This window comes from Oryx dammah, unplaced genomic scaffold, assembly GCF_014754425.2.
Source record: "Oryx dammah isolate SB20612 unplaced genomic scaffold, SCBI_Odam_1.1 HiC_scaffold_2, whole genome shotgun sequence".
In the NCBI taxonomy this organism is placed as follows: domain Eukaryota; kingdom Metazoa; phylum Chordata; class Mammalia; order Artiodactyla; family Bovidae; genus Oryx; species Oryx dammah.
In genome coordinates this window covers 190,433,077-190,448,775 of record NW_024070186.1, presented here as the reverse complement: position 1 = coordinate 190,448,775, position 15,699 = coordinate 190,433,077, and the positions used below count along the sequence as shown (strand labels likewise).

Sequence of the window (15,699 nt, the reverse complement as noted above, 5' to 3'; positions counted from 1 at the left end):
TCTTGATTAAGCCCAAAGGCAGTATCACAATTGTATAGACATGAACACCTTTGATTCCGGTCTTCTCGTTCAGGCCTCTCCATTTAGGATTTGTGCATGCTTCTCACTGGGCCTGGTACTGAACTACACCCCCGGCCCACCCCAATGAGCACAGCCTGGAGCAAGCTGGACCCCTCTTGTCCCAGTCTCTCTTCCTCTTCCAAACTTCTACTTTTTAGTTTGTGACCAAAAGGAGAAAAGGGACTAAAGCTGACCACGTCTCAGGAACACGGGAGCAGCCCCCGAACGGCAGGGGCTAATGTCCATGGCCTGGTTCAGCCTCTCCTCCTGAGGGCAGATAAGCTGAGAATGGACAGATACAGGCAGTGGTAGGGAGAGAAAAGACGTAACAGGAACCAGCCAGGAGGGTCCTTCAGAAAGCCTCCCACACACCTCCTTGCCCATGATGAGCCGAGACTGTTTCAGGGATGGTAGGGAGTGCTGTCTCTGAGTTCAGCTTTGGCCTAAAAAAACCCCAACAGCAAGACAGCACTAGAGAATAAAGCGGGTGGGGGGGGGGGGCTAGTTCTAGGCCTAAGAAGAGGCTTAGAGTTGGATGGTTAATAAATTTTATTGACTGCCCTGTCTGGAGTTGCATGGAATGTTCCAGAGGTTTCACAGAGTCTGGACCCATCACCCCAAAGCTTCTGGAATTTTCTATCCACCTCCATGTTCTGGGGCCCCTAGGGAATATTTTTGGCTGTGATATTCACTGAGAGAAAACAAACTTGAGAGGTATATGTCAGAGTCAATGAGAAAGGCCCTGGATATCACAGACCATCAATGCTTTTACAAACAAAACCCCAAAGAACCCCAACCCCATTTGATGGAAATCCGGATGAAATCTTGCCTCACAGACTGTTCAGTCCCAACTCTCTGGTTGAGAATTACCAGTCTCTGTACCTTCCACTAAGCTTCACTTGTTTGTGCTTTGAAAAGAGCAGACTTTCCCCACCTTGTTTTCCAAATATGAAACATAATATTAAATGTTCTTTTTAAAAGTACACATGCCCCTCCCTTCAAACCAAGGCTTTGCTGAGCCCAGCAGGTCTGAACCAGAGTGAACTTAAAGCCTTACCACTGAATTACATGGGTCACTGCAAAGCCACGCTGAAGAACTTGCCCCCAACCTCCAAGGCTAGAGAAAAGACCAAGTTGAACCACCTATGGGTTTATCCCCAACTTACACAAGAATTGCACACACAAGACTGAGTGCAGGAATTGGTGTTAATATAGCAAAGCACCTCTGGCCTTGTTTAGAAGCTAGACTTAGGTCCTGACTCTTATAGTAGGTCTTCTGCACAAGTTTTCCTATCCCATGGCTTTCTGCTCAACAGTGCATACACACTTGAGTTCCTACTCTCTCACAGCTAATCCACACCCCGTGTGCAGAGATTCAGGGTTAAGAGGGCTGGATTACAACAGCTCTAGCAAGTGATCACCCACTTGTTTAGCACCAGTTAGGAGAAGGCAATGGCAACCCACTCCAGTACTCTTGCCTGGAAAATCCCATGGACAGAGGGAGCCTGGTAGGCTGCAGTCCATGGGGTCGCTAGGAGTTGGACAAGACTGAAGCGACTTAGCAGCAGCAGTAGCAGCAGGAACAGAAGAGGGGGAAAAAAGCGGGGGGAAGGGACTTCTCTGGGGATCCAGTGGTTGAGATGGGAGCATAGGTTCGATCCCTGGTTGGGGAGCTAAGATCCCGCATGCCTGAGCTGTGCAGCCATAAAAAGAAAAAAAGGCCTGTCAGCTCTGAATAAGGAAGTGCATTTCTACATGTCCCTTCTCTGCCTCAATAATCTTGTTTACTCAAACTCCCCCAGTTCCCACAGCCTCAAGTAGCCATGTTTCAAGGACTTGGCTTGTGGGGCCTGTGATAAGCACACCAGCAGAATGGTAGGCGGGGCCACTCTCACCTCCCCTTTTGTGGCTCTATTTCTAGGAAGGGAGGAGCTGCACAGTTAGTAATGAGGCTGGCTGGTCAAGGAATGACCAAGTGCCAGGCACAGTGTCCCAAGGATAAATCTGGCTCTACCGACATCAATATTTTAATCACTGAGCCTACTAGAACATGGATAATCAAGTATGACAGATCTCGAAAGAGCAAACCATTTGCTCCCCTGCCATCATGCCCACAGATGAATTTCTGCAAGGTCATACATTCAGTAAGTATGGGCACAGGAAGGCTCACGACCTTGCTTCCTTTCCCACTCCCAGAGGCCACCAACAGAAGGCCGAGTGGGATCTGACTACCCAAGAATGGCCAAGTTCCCACCGATCACATCTTCACCCTACATCAGGTCTCACCTGTGGCTTGGGGAACTCACAAAAAGGCAAGCTTTGTAAGACCCCAGATTTTTTTGTTTGGGCAGCCACAACTGGTCACATTGTACGTTTCAAGGTTACACAGGAGCCCACGCTACATGCGGGGCAGGAGCAGACGAGTCTTGCTCGGAGCTTTACAAGAAAGCCAGAACAAATGTTCCAGAAGTTGACAACATCTGGAAGCAGGCACCCCAGGGCCTCCAGAAAACCCCTTACTCTCAGGCTTTCAGGACTCTTCATTAGGGGCCTGTTTTCTCGAGCATCGAAAAGCCTCCTTTTCTGGAGTGGGGTGGGGGTAGGGACGTGCAGGTCAATGGCTAAGCTGGACAGGAGGGCAACAGAAGGAGGAGAGCAGTTCCTTTGGGCCCCAGCAGAGGTAGACAATTGGAGGCAAAGGGTTCAAGATGACACGCAAGGCCATTTTCTTGGGGGTGGGGTGGGGCGGCGGGGTGTTGGCTGGGGCCTGCTCCCCTGCCCTCCACTCTCCGATTAAATACGAGAGCTCACGATGAGGAAGACGGTGAGCAGAACGAGGACGAAAGCCAAGTCTCGGGTCTCGTCCCAGCGTAAGCCCTTCTTGGCCCGGTCCTCCTGCATCTTGCGGAAGGCCTCCCGGCGCGCCCGCAGGCGCCGTTCGCGTTCCAGCTGCTCACCGTAGTGCGCCTGGTAGAAGGCGTCAAAGTCGAACATGGTGCGCTTGGCTCCCGGCGAGGCCGGACCGCGGCCGTGGGCCCGAGGGCCGGGCGGAGGGGTACGGGGCTTCTCGGGGTCGGCGGCGGGAGTCTTGGAAGGCCTGACGCCCGGACCGCGCAGGTCCTCGTCGCTCAGTAGGCCGCGGTCATACTTGCGACGCAAGGTGGTACTGCTCAGCACCACGTAAGCCTGGGAGATGCGCGTGAAGCGCTCGGCAGCCTCAGCGCTCCCCGAGTTGCGGTCCGGGTGGTAGAGGAAGCTCTGCCGGTAGTAAGCCGCCTTGATTTGCGCCTGCGTGGCCGTGGAGGGGACGCCGAGCAGATCATAGAGCGCCGTGCGCGAGTACGGGCCGTCGCTCCGGGTATAAGTCCTCGCTTCTGGGCCGAGGCCCGATCTCGGGTTTGGGCGAACCCCCCGGGGCTGCCACAATCTCCACAGTAGCAGTCGCGACCACCTCAGATCGCGCCGGGCTGCCATCTTGAGTGAATCTGGCGGGCAGTGCAAGATGAACTGGCCAATGGGAGACGGCGTTTTTCGCAGCCGGTCGGCCCTGTAGCCAATCGAGTAAAAGAGAAGGCGGGAAGAGGGGGGTGGAGCATGCGTGTTACGGGGCGGGCGCCCGGCCGATGACATAAAAGCCGGGCTCCGGAGCCGCTCGCACGAGTTCTGCTGTTGAGGCGCGGTGATGGCTTCTCGCGGGCGGAGACCTGAGCTCCAAGGGCCCCCGGAGCTGGTGAGGGCTGTGACCACCCCCGCCCCTCTCTTTTCTCCTAGGGCGTCCGCGTCTTGATATCTTACCCGACTCCCCCCAATTTTTTTCTCGTTCTTACAGTATTACGACAAGAATGAAGCCCGGAAATACGTGCGCAAGTAAGGGAGCCTGGATGTTGCTGGGTGTCGGGGGTCGGGAACCGGCAAGTTGCCCTGAATGCGGAGGTGCTTGGAAAGCACGCAGAATTTGGGGGTGGCGGAAGGAAGAGACTTGAATTGATCCATTGTTGACACCGTCAAAGTCAACTCTTGAGTAAACCTCCTAATTCTCTGGGTCTCGGTAATCTTAGTATCAGAATGGGAGTGATCATACCTGCTTTGTTTAAGGTGACAGCTTATTTTAAGCATGTGAAGAATTAGGTAGGACGGAGTGGTTATGTGTAAACCATTAGTGCTGTTTGTAGGTGGGGGAGAGAAATAATATCCGTAGAATGTTTACTGTATGTCCCAGTTTACAGTGTCTCAGTAAATCTCGGGACTGCTGTTGGTAGAGTATCTGAATTTAAGAGAGGGTAGTTTTATGTGTAATTAATGAAGCCAGTTAACAGGTGAGGGCCAGGGCAAGTACTTCCAAACCTAGTCTTTCCCGATACAGTACTCTGTAAAAAAGTTCTGCAGATACTAATAATCTGTTTTGTCTTTTTTGTTCCAATTAGAGTCCTAGGGTCAGCAAAAATTTATGGCCAGTCGTCATTATTTAGCAAAGAGAAAGTTTTTTCCAGTTGCAGAGCCCTGTGTTTGGCATTTTGCAAACTTGTTATGTGTGACTTTCTCTGTATCTTGGGAAAGCCAGATACAGTCTAGACTTTTGTTTAATATGGTAACCAGTAGCCATCAGCCATTTCTTGAAACATATTTAATCTAAAGAAAATGAAATATTTATTAATTGTTTTTTTATGTTACATATTAAAATGATGTTTTGAGCATACTGGATTAAATAAAGTATAATATTGAGTATATTGGGTTAGGTTAAGGATTACTACAGTTAACTTTATGTATTTAGTTTCTTTTTAAATGGGGCCTCAAGAATGTCCTGAGTGGCTTGTTATATTTCTCATGGAGAGCACTGTTAAAATTTTTATTGTGCATTGTTGACCCTTCTACATGGGAGTAGCTACAGTGGATAATTCTTCTAGAAAATATGTTTTTAAGTAAGAGGATGTCAGAGCTTGGTAGAGTTGAAAATACCAAATGGTGGGTTATGGGGTAAATGGTTTGTTCCCTTCATAGTAGCCCTGCAGCTGATAGAGTTTAATCTGTGTCTCAGCAGAATAACTCGTATTACATGGTCTTTGGGGGTCACTTTTAAATAGTCATAGTCCAGTTTATTGGCTGGGAAAGAGTACTTCGGGTTGATTGTTTCCTTTGACTTTTCTTGGTCTGGGTAAGGTTTTAGCCCAGAACCCCTTTACCATGTTCTTGTGTTTTTTAGCTCACGGATGATTGATGTCCAAATCAAGATGACTGAACGGGCATTGGAGCTTCTTTGTGTGCCCGAGGATAAGCCCTGTTACGTGTTGGATATTGGGTAAGATCCTGGGGCCCAGTTCAGACAGTCCAGGTGAGGGGATGTCCTTGCTCCTCACACTGCTAAGTCTCTGATTGTCTTCCAGCTGTGGTACTGGCCTGAGTGGTGATTACCTCTCAGACGAGGGGCACTACTGGGTGGGCATTGACATCAGCCCTGCCATGCTGGGTAAGTATGCCCTGTTTAGCACTGGGGTGGACACCCTTCCATGGGTTTGGAGTGGTGATGCAGAGTGTCCTGATTCCTCACCCACTCTTTTCCAATGTAGATGAGGCCTTGGACCGTGAAACGCAGGGAGATGTGATTCTGGGGGACATGGGTCAGGGCATCCCCTTCAAACCGGGCACCTTTGATGCTTGTATCAGGTAAGGGTCTTCGTTTCCTGCTTTTAGTCCTGCAGGTCAGTGCTTCCCAAAGCAGAGTTGTTTAGAATACATAAATATACGCGTTCCCCAGGATTTTCAGGTCTGTTAGATCAGAGCAAGGCCCCCCAAATGCATCTTTTCTGTGTTACAAAACTACTCCTATGCTTAACTTGTCCTGCTAGGTTTAGGTACCATGGTGTACAGATTTCTCTGCTTTGTGTGTGTGACAAGGTGAGGGCTTCTAAACCTCTGGGAGCCATCTTGTGGGTCTCACCAGCCATCTTGTGGGCCCCAGCAGCCATCTTGTTGACTTCTTTTCAAGGAGTTTTATAGTGGAGAGTGGTCCTCAGGCTGCAATCTTTTCAGTGGCTTAGGAGTCTTTTCTGAGGAGTCAGGGTCAGGCTTTGAATGTGTTGTACATAGTACTTGGATAACATATTTTAGAACATCGGGCCCACAAGATGGTGCTGGGACCCACAAGATAGCTCCCAGAGGCTCAGAAGCTGTCACCCTGCTACACACACAAAGCAGAGAAATCTATATACCCTGGTGCCTGAGCCTGGCAGGACACGTTAATCATAGGAGTAGTTGTGTAACACAAAAGAGAGGCATTTGGGGGCCTTGTTCTCATTACTGTTAGAAACATGAAGTTGCTCTTGTCTTCTGTGGTAAGCTTTGTGGAGTATTTGGTTTAGTGTTTTGTTGCTGGGGTGGAAGTAGGGGCTAGGAGAGGATGTCAAAGCTGAATCATTATCTGGGAGAGCGAAGACCTCCTATGATAATAGATTGAGCTGTAGGGATACACAGTAAGAATCTGGATGAGGAGTACAAATCTGCATTTAAATGTTTTTTTTAAGGTAAGTGATTAACATATATGTGGAAACAAGATTGGATGAGAAAAAAACGTTTCAAAGATAGTAACTGTGTTTTAGTAATGATTAGGTGAGATGTTCTAAGCTGCAGAGAGTCGAAGAGCAGCAATATGATCTTGGGTGTTTCAGTAGTAAGCAGTCATTTTTAGTTTGTTTTTAAAAGGAGAAGGTGGTTTGGCCAGCATTTTTGTCTCAGCATTTGTTATGTGTAAGAAATTGTACGACGTGCTATGGAGTTTATGGAAATAAAAGTCCCTGTCTTTAAGACTCGCCGTAGTCTTTTTGGTGCTGTAAGATGTGGACCGGGGGGTTTCCCTGGTAGTCCAGTGGTTTAGACTCTGCCCTTGGACTGCAGGGGTTGCAGGTTAGGCCCATGGTCGGGGAACTAAGATCCCACATGATGTGCGGTGTGGCCAGAAAATGAAACATGTATACCAAGGTATGAAACGTGAGCCCCAGAGTGAGGTGTATGCTAGGAAGTCTGGGGACCCACCACACTTATGAAGAGAAATAAGAGCACAGGGAAACTTTGAGCAGGAGGGGCCGGGGCTGGGCCTTGAAGGCCGGAAGGGATTTGGAGAGCCAAGGGAGAGGGTTTCAGAGTGAAGAAGTAGTGTGAACACAGGCATAGAAGTGGGTGGGAAAAAGGCATCTCGTTGATGTAGCCATGAATGAGAAATTCCCTGGAAGCTGAGATCATGTGGGTTTGGTTCCTAGAAAGCTTTTTACTCCATCCTAAGAAGTTGGGTCTTTATTCAGTAGTTGTTGATGGGGCACTGGTGAGTGATGAGACTTGGTTTGTGTTGCTGGAATATTACTTAAGGAAGAAGATACAAGAGAAAAGTTAGGTTGTTGAAACAATCAAAGTGATACTAAATGCTGACCCAGGAGAGTGGTGGAAGGAAGGAAAAGCTGGGAGAGGCAGTTGGGCACACCAACTGGCTTTGGGGTTCTGTGTTATGTGTGTGGTCAGCAGTGAGAAGGGGAATACCGGAAAAGAGGGCATATTAGTTGCTTGAAGTTTTACTTTTTTAAATATTTATTTGCTGCGTTGGGTCTTAGTTGCAGCATACAGGATATTTACCTGTGACTCGCAGGCTTAGTTCCCCACGGCATATGGAATCTTAGTTCCTGGAACAGGGATTGAACCCACTTCCCCTGCACTGGCAGGCGGATTCTTAACCACTGGACCTCCAGGGAAGTCCCTGCTTGAGGTTTTAAGTCTGGGGATTGTGGAGACCCCTAGCAGGCACAGTTGGAGGAAATGATTTAGGAGGAGAGTGAATGGCTTTGTGGAAGCCGGAAGCATATTTCTGTTGAATGGAGGAACAGTATGAAGGGATAGGTGGCAGGAAGAGCCTTGACCTGCTGAGCGACACTGAACCAAACTTGAGATGCGTGAGAAAGAAGGTTGAGGCCGAGTTTCCTCGGACTGGCGGCAAGGAAACCTTTCATGATCACCTTCTGGAGACCCTGTTTGGTCCAGTGTTGTAAGATAATGACCCGAGGTGAACCGGCATGTGCCAACAGAGTTGTGGGCAGGAGGGTTTCATCTGAAGACTGAGGAGTGTGGCATTGGTCGCGAAGAGGCAGGGGTGGGCCGTGTGTGCCGCTCCCTTTCCTGACCCGGTCTCTTCCTCTTGGCAGCATTTCTGCAGTGCAGTGGCTCTGTAATGCTAACAAGAAGTCTGATATTCCTGCCAAGCGCCTGTACTGCTTCTTCTCTTCTCTTTACTCTGTTCTGGTGAGTTACGAGATCTCCTCCCCGTCCCTCCCTCATCCTACAGGTAGCATGATGAGGCAGAGGCGCCCCGTGGGAGGGACACTGAGAGTGGCAGGACCTTACTGTGGCTACTTCTGTCCAAGTGGGCAGCCTTAAAAGAAGAAGAGGGTGGGGTGGGGAGCTGACACGCCAGTGAAATGCAAAGACACTGTTGACCGAATTTGAGACTGATCACAACTGCTGTGTCTACGCTGCTGAATTTTAATCCCACGTTGGCTTGGGGGCCTGGACTCCCCAGATTGAGGACAGGGATGGCATATCGAGGCCACACAGAACACCTTCCAGAGCTCACATCCTCCAGCTCCCACCTTTCTTCCCCCTCCCACCAGTGCTCAGAAAGGAAAGCAGGGTGGTTATTTACTAGTGAGAGAGCCTCTTATTAGCTTTATCTTATCTTTAGAAATGATGGCATTATTTCCATTGTTTACTAGGATTAGATGAGAGTGAGATTCTAAGTCCTAAAAATCTGTCCTTTTTTTTTTTGGATCCAAGTGTTTCTTTTCTCTTATCAAAAATTTGGCTGTGCTGGGTCTCAGTTGCAGCACTCAGGATCTTCGGGCTTAGTTGCAGCATGTGGGATCTTCCAGACTAGGGGTGGAAGCTGGGCCCCCTGCATTGGGAGCACAGAGTCTTAGTCACTAGACTGCTGGGGAGGTCCCAGATCCAGGTGTTTCTTGGTGCCCTTAAGTCGCCTCCCCTCACCCCTGACTTTTTTAGAGTGGGTCTGGCAGATAGCTTACTAGTCTTGTGCATTGTATAGTCTTTTCTCTGCTCGGACTCTGGGGTTAATCCTGAAGTTCTGAGGACCTCGGTGTTCACTTTTCCCTCTGCTGAAATGCTCTCCCCTCAGACATTTCCGTGACCACCTCCATCCTATAGTCAGGTCTCTGCTCCAGTGTCCCTTAGAGGCCTGCCTTGAAAACCAAAAGTAAGCTGGATAGTTTCTGTCACTTACCATCCCTTGTTCTAAGTTATTTTTCTTTTTGGCACTTAATCTGCTGTAAATTAGCTGCTTTGCCCACTAAAATGTGAGCTGCAGACACTGGGGACTGTCTCTTTGGTTCATGGCTCTTTCCCACCCCCAAGGACTGTATGCCTTGCACATAGTGGAAATTCAACAAATATTTTGTGAAGAAGAAAAGAAAAGCACCTGGGTCTGGACCCCACGGATTATTTGAGAGACCGCCATGTTTCTTTTGCAGGTGCGTGGAGGCCGAGCTGTCCTGCAGTTGTACCCCGAGAATTCAGAGCAGGTAAGCCCCTTGGCTAGCGGGGGTGCATGCAAGTCGGGGGAGCCCAGAAAAGGTCACCTGTCTTGCTTCTTACTCTCCTGTCCTCCTGCTGTTGGGAAGTGACAGGACAAGCCACCTTAGGCTGCTTGGTGGGAAGGGAGGAGCTGAGAGTGGTCCTCCTCGCTGGTGCATTTTATGGCCTAAGTGCTGAGGAGGGAGGGGTACCTGGGGCAGGTGGGGGATAGGGTGTTTGTCTTCTCTTGACAGACAGACCCTCTGGTATTTCTGATTCCATAACTGAAGAAATAAATGGGGGTGGGGGAGAGGATGTTAACAGTTGTGTGCTGTGGAGTGTGATGCATGAGCAGAGAGGGGGTTGGAGGTACCAACTCTGACGGACAAGTACTGAGCTGTCCCTGACCAGTAACATGAATGAGTCTGGCTCTCAGCTGGTGGTCATTTCCTGAGATTTAAGTGGGGAGGTGGGTCCCTGGGGTAGAAAGTGAGAAAAACGGAGGTGGGGGGTGGCAGTTGGTGGTGCTGTGATCCCCGAGGGAGGTGTCTGCCATGGCTGGCTCCAGCCTGCACCTTCCCTGCGTGTTTTCTGGGGACTCAGAGCTGGGAACAGTCAATAAAGAAGACCTTTAGGTCTCCCAGGCGAGGTCCATCATGGGACCAGATGAGAGCCCCGGGGGTGGGCAGGAAGCCGTTATTAGCCAGCTGCCCTGCCTGACTCCCTGCCGTTTTCTCCCCAGTTGGAGCTGATCACCACCCAGGCCACCAGGGCCGGCTTCACTGGTGGTGTGGTGGTGGACTACCCCAACAGCGCCAAAGCCAAGAAGTGAGTGCCAAGGGGCAGGGTCTGCCCGTGCAGCAGGGGAGAGGGTGGCAGGCTGGCCCTCACAGGCCAGTGGTGCGTAGGCTGCACAGTGCTGGGTTGGGCCACTGGGGCCCCGGGTGTGTCTGCATCTGTTCATGGTGGGGTAGGGTGAGGGTTTCACTTGTGCCTCAGCCCTCAATCTTCGTTTTCTCTTTTCAGGTTCTACCTGTGTTTGTTTTCTGGACCTTCAGCCTCTCTACCAGAGGTGAGGGCCCTTGAGTTTGTAGGCCCATCTGTCTGGGGTTCCCTTCCTGTGGGGCTGGGCCGTGGACCTGCTGGAAGGACTCACAGGCCTGGGTGCTAGGCCTTCTGGGTGGGGCAGGGAGGTTGAGAGATCTCCAGGTCACTAGAAAGCGCCTTGGTTTCTGCAGGGCCTGAGTGAAGATACCGAGGAGGAGAAGCCCGCTGAGTCCACGTTCACAGCTGGGAGGTGAGAGGCTCTCAGTCAGCACCGACTCAGGGCAGATGGTCGCCGTCCCCAGGTTCAGGCAGCAAGACTCTTCCGTGTCTCTGCTTTTGCCAAGTCTCTCAGGGTCTGATGTGGCAGTGACAGCAAGGTGGAGAAGGGACTGGGGAACCCTTCGGGATGGCGTTTGCACCTGCCTCTGGCTGAGAGAGTAGAGCCCTGCTGGACGTCCGTGGGCAGCAGGTGGCCCCAGGCTGCCTCTGTCCTCTGGATCCCAGGCCCCTCCCTGCGGCTCCCGCGGCTCCCTGTTCCCCTGCGTCCTCACCTTTACCCTCTCGAGTCAGGGCTCTCAGCACGCGGCAGTGCTGCACAGTCTGTCCCAACCTTGAAAAAGATCCTCCCTTAGCCCTGACACGGCTCCTGGCTGCGTATCCATGCCTGCTTATTGGCTCCTGCTGCAGCAGAACTCCTCGTACTGGCCCCCTGCCTTTCTCAGTCCTCTCCTGGCTCAGGCTTGTCTCATCACAAATTGCTCTCCCCGCCTCAAGGCTGTCTTAGCAAACCCATGAGCCTTTTTTCCTTCTCTATCTTCATTGTAACTTGCTTGGTAAGTAGGAGCTAAGGCAGGCAATTGCTCCCTTAACGCTTTCTTCACTTGGCTTCCTACCTGCCTCCCTGGCTGGTCCTTCTCCATTCACTCTGCAGCTCCGCCTGGACCCTCTTTCTCTCTGTGCTGCTGCCTTAAACACCAGCTCCAGGTTAAGAACATCCAGGCGTATAGCACTGGTCTCAATCCCACCTCTGATTTCCAAACCACCTGCCCTCCTGAGTGTCCAGACCTGGACTTCCCACAGGTCTCCAGAGCGAAACAGAGCCCTCGGTTTCACCCCCAAACTTATTCCTCCATCCTTCCTGTTGTCTACTCTTCCTGTCTCCCTTACATCTCACATCCAGTCAGTCCACCCCTTTCCCCCATACCTATGTGGTCTCCATCCCCACTGCCCAGGTTTCTGAAAGCTGCTTCGCTGGTCTCCCTGCCTCGGACTTTGCGTCTGAATTCCCTGGCCATGCAGCCAGACAGATCCTTCTCTTTTGCTTTTTAAAAGTGTACATCGTATCTTGGCGATTTTCCTGTTCAGTATCTTCAGTTGAGTTCTCCTTGGTTTTATACCCCTAACACTGTTCACAGCTCTGAATCAGAAATACTTGTTTACATGACATTATTTCTACCCCCAACTACAATGAAAACTTGGTGGGGACTTGTATACTGACACCAGAAGAATGTGTTGTTAGCGAAAGGTGTGCAGTATTTGTTGAAGGAGCAAATGATTATAAGAGAGTAAAGGAGGAGGTTATTTATTCATTTAGATTAGAGTGAAAGGTCTTCAGACTTTAAGAGATCGAAGAGGAAAAATGGGTGGAGAAAGGATGAGTTAGGAAGGCCCAGGGATGGTGAAGAATCATGAGTCCAGTTCTCGTGTCTGCCACGCATTGATGCCTCCTGACCCCCTGGCCCTTCAGGCTCATCTCCCTTAGTTTCCTCAGCCCATTCCCCATGGGGACTTGGGGGGTGCTCTCCTTGCTGTTTCTCCTCCAAGGTGCCCAGCACTTGCTCCCAACAAGCGGTCCCATCTCCTGCTTCACAGGGAAATTCAAGTGGTTTAACTCCCTCCGTCCACCTTAGGCTCCCTCTTGTCCTCACAGCGGTATCTACAGACGACATGTCCTAGCTGTAAACTTAGGTAAGTTGTGGGGCCTCAGCAGCCAATTCTCATCTCTCATTTAAAAATCTGGCGAGGGAGACTGTGCCCCCTGCTCAGGCAGCGTGTTGAGGAGTCGAGGGCATGTCTGTGCAGGACTCAGCGTGGTGCCTGGCTCAGACCCTGTCTCCCTACAGACTCTTCCTCTTGAAATCCTCCAATTTGGGAAGGGTCGGGAGAAGGCTATGGGCTGATAGGGCTTTGCTCCTGGTGCTGTCACTTCGGTCTGATCACATTTGAGCCTCTTAGAAATATTGTTTTGGTCAAAAAGTTCATTGAGGTTTTTCCATAACATCTTGCAGAAGTGAAAATTTTGGCCAATCCAATAAATAGATAAACTAAGAAAAGGTATTCTAAACCTTTACCAAACTCGTGTCTAATTTCCTCCCCCAACCCCATCAACTTTGCTTGACCGATGTATCCCTCACCCCTCGCCACCCGGCCTCCGCTCTGCCACTCGTCACCTGCGCTCCGTAGGCGCCGTGCCCTCTGGCGTGTGCACTGTGGGCGCCTCTCGCCTCTCTGTGGTCTGCACCGCTCGCCATCTTTGCTGCTCCTGCGTCTCCTGATGACTCTCCCATCCCCCCTCCTGCAGCTCACATCTTGCCCCCGTCGCTGTGCTACCCCAGAGCCTGTCCTTATGGACTCCTGGGGTTTAGTCCTGCCTCTGTAGCTGCTTCCTGCTTTGCATCTAATACACTGGTCTCCTGCCCCCTCATTATGAGCCTAACTTCTGTGAACTGCTGTCTCTATACCCTGAAGTCTAGAATATGTGTCATTCCTTTGGTCGAAGGCCTTGCTGCTTCCTGGAGAGAGGAGACGTAGCAGCAGGAAGGATGTGTCACGCAGTCTGGCTTGGAGTAGACTTCCGAGGATGACTCGATCCTCAGCAGACGCTCAGATTCTCCCTGGGACTCTCCCCTTCTTAGACCCATGACTCCAGGCACCGAGACTTCCACTCCCTAATCTTCCCCTTCAGTCAACTCAGAGCCTCACTTTCACGTATTGCTTCCTGTCTGGACTCTGCCCCACCTCCTGCATGAAGAAATACCAATAGCAGCTTAACCTCGGTGGCGCGCTCGTTTCCCCCCTCACTCCCCCAGCTGCTCCTGGCCTCTCTGCGCTTGGCCAGGTGTAGGTGGTCGCTGCCCCAGCCCAGCCGTGGACTCTTCACGGCAGGGCTGGTTCATACCTGCTGTAGAATATCCATGGGCTGGGTGGGCCCAGCCCACCCAGGTACCTCAGGAGATGGTTGCTCACATGGCAGACAGCCTCCATGGTGTGTCATCGCTGAAAACAGTTTGATTTCGGCTGCCAGGTAGGGAATGTGCTTTGAGGACCCAGCCGCTGCTCTTCTGAGGGCCCCTCTCCCGTAGAGCTGGAGAGAAAAGTTCTCCTCAGCCGGGACTAGAGCCCAAGATGAACTCTTGAGGGTTGTTTTCGGGGCTGCTGTGAGCTGGGCAGCCGTGTTTTCCTACCTCAGACATTCACAGTTGCTGGAAGCCCCAGCTTGCTTTGGATAGGCCATGTTTAAAAAAATTTTTTTTATCTTTGGCTGCACTGGGTCCTGCAGGGTCTCCCTTGCTGCAACGAGCGGGGGGCTACTCTCTCGTATGGTGCAGAGGCCTCTCATTGTGGTAGTTTCTCTTGTTGCAGAGTGTTGGCTCGAGAGCAGGCTCAGTGGTTGTGGCACCATGGCATGTGGGATCTTCCCAGACCAGGGGTCGAACTTGTGTGCATGGCCAGGCCGATTTTTAACAACCGGATCACCATGGAAGCCCTGGAGTCTTTTTTTTTTAATTACTTCTATTTTTGGCCATGCTGCACAACATGTAGAGTCTTAGTTCCCTGACCATGGGGATCGAACCCACGTTCCTGCAGTGGAAGTGAGGATTCTTAACCCCTGGACCACCAGGAGAGTCCCTCCTTGGATAGGCTCTTATGAGCTAATCCTGGCCCCAAAGGAATTTGGCCCCTGCCTGCCTTGCAGGCACTTGTATGTAGGCCTAACACACAGTTCCCAATCTTGATACCTGCAAATGAGGGGGACCCTCACCGCCTGCTGAATAGCTGCTCTGGCCCCAGCAGGTGTCACCAGGAAGGGGCTGTCCAGAATGGGGGCCGCAGAGGCCCCTGCCTTGGGGGAGACTTGCCACGTTTCTCTCCCAGCCTCACCCGGGTGCCAGCTTAGGCCGCTCCGTCCCCTTGCTGACATCTGTGTCCCCCACAGGATCCCGTACAGGATAGCGAGACGAGGGGTGGTGAGGAAGAGCCGAGAATGGGTCCTGGAGAAGAAGGCACGCCGCCGCCGGCAGGGCAAGTGAGTGCTGGGGGTGCAGGTTGTGGGCTGGAGGTGGGGCTTGGCCACCCAGGGCCTGGGTCTCTTGCCTCCAGGGTTCCAGGGGTTCGTAGTTCTTTCCTGAGTCTGTTCTGTTCTTCCCGCCCCTGTTATCTCTTGGCACAGGGAGGTCCGCCCTGACACCCAGTACACCGGCCGCAAGCGCAAGCCCCATTTCTGAGCAGGTGACTGCGTCCACTGGGACCACCCGGGGACCACACGGGCAGAAGCTGCGCAATCCAGCACAGCCGCTTGCCTCTGCAGAGTTCTCGCTATTGAAGTGCCTACTTCAGCCGCTGACAAAAAGTGTTTTTCTTAGAAAAAGTTTGAAAAAGTTTTAATGTTCTAAAAGCATTTTCTTGACTTAAAAAAATTTTAAGAGCTTCTTTGTTCGGAAAGCAATAAACCACTTTCTTTGGAGCCCTGGCTCTGGCATTTTCCCTCCCTGACAAATTTCAGAAGTTCCTCTGTTGGGGGTGGGGCTTTATTCCCGGGTGTGAGTTAGGTTTAAAGAACTTAAATGTGTGAAAGCTTTCTTCTAACCTACAAGGAACAAGGTAGATTCCTTTAACTTCAGTTCAGTCGCTCAGTCTTGTCCAACTCTTTGCGACCCCGTGAATTGCAGCACGCCAGGCCTCCCTGTCCACCACCAACTCCCAGAGTTCACCCAAACTCAGGTCCATGAGATGGTAATACCATCTCATCCT

At 51.3% G+C, this 15,699-nt stretch overlaps 2 protein-coding genes and 1 non-coding gene across 3 annotated transcripts; 2 read left to right on the top strand and 1 right to left on the bottom strand.

Annotated features, from left to right (window-relative positions):
- Nucleotides 1-591: 591 nt before the first annotated feature.
- Nucleotides 592-3,660, bottom strand: DNAJC30 (DnaJ heat shock protein family (Hsp40) member C30). The gene has a single exon (XM_040261081.1). It carries the CDS (start codon nucleotides 3,532-3,534, stop codon nucleotides 2,854-2,856), a length of 681 nt encoding a protein of 226 aa, XP_040117015.1. The 5' UTR covers nucleotides 3,535-3,660; the 3' UTR covers nucleotides 592-2,853.
- Nucleotides 3,661-3,688: 28 nt separating this feature from the next.
- On the top strand, nucleotides 3,689-15,412 carry BUD23 (BUD23 rRNA methyltransferase and ribosome maturation factor). The gene is made up of 12 exons (XM_040261067.1): nucleotides 3,689-3,790; nucleotides 3,890-3,927; nucleotides 5,261-5,356; nucleotides 5,442-5,524; nucleotides 5,625-5,721; nucleotides 8,241-8,337; nucleotides 9,579-9,629; nucleotides 10,364-10,449; nucleotides 10,648-10,693; nucleotides 10,860-10,918; nucleotides 14,885-14,974; nucleotides 15,119-15,412. Exons 1-12 carry the CDS (start codon nucleotides 3,743-3,745, stop codon nucleotides 15,171-15,173), a joined length of 846 nt encoding a protein of 281 aa, XP_040117001.1. The 5' UTR covers nucleotides 3,689-3,742; the 3' UTR covers nucleotides 15,174-15,412.
- Nucleotides 14,015-14,143, top strand: LOC120860013. The gene has a single exon (XR_005720218.1).
- Nucleotides 15,413-15,699: the final 287 nt, after the last annotated feature.

What these genes read in the sequence shown, in the direction of transcription:
- DNAJC30 (XM_040261081.1), bottom strand. Translation starts at nt 3,534, where the DNA reads ATGGCAGCCCGGCGCGATCTGAGGTGGTCGCGACTGCTACTGTGGAGA.
- BUD23 (XM_040261067.1), top strand. Translation starts at nt 3,743, where the DNA reads ATGGCTTCTCGCGGGCGGAGACCTGAGCTCCAAGGGCCCCCGGAGCTG. An exon ending in ACCTTTGATGCTTGTATCAG is followed by an intron (nt 5,722 to 8,240) that starts GTAAGGGTCTTC and finishes TCCTCTTGGCAG; the next exon opens with CATTTCTGCAGTGCAGTGGC. An exon ending in AACAGCGCCAAAGCCAAGAA is followed by an intron (nt 10,450 to 10,647) that starts GTGAGTGCCAAG and finishes TTCTCTTTTCAG; the next exon opens with GTTCTACCTGTGTTTGTTTT.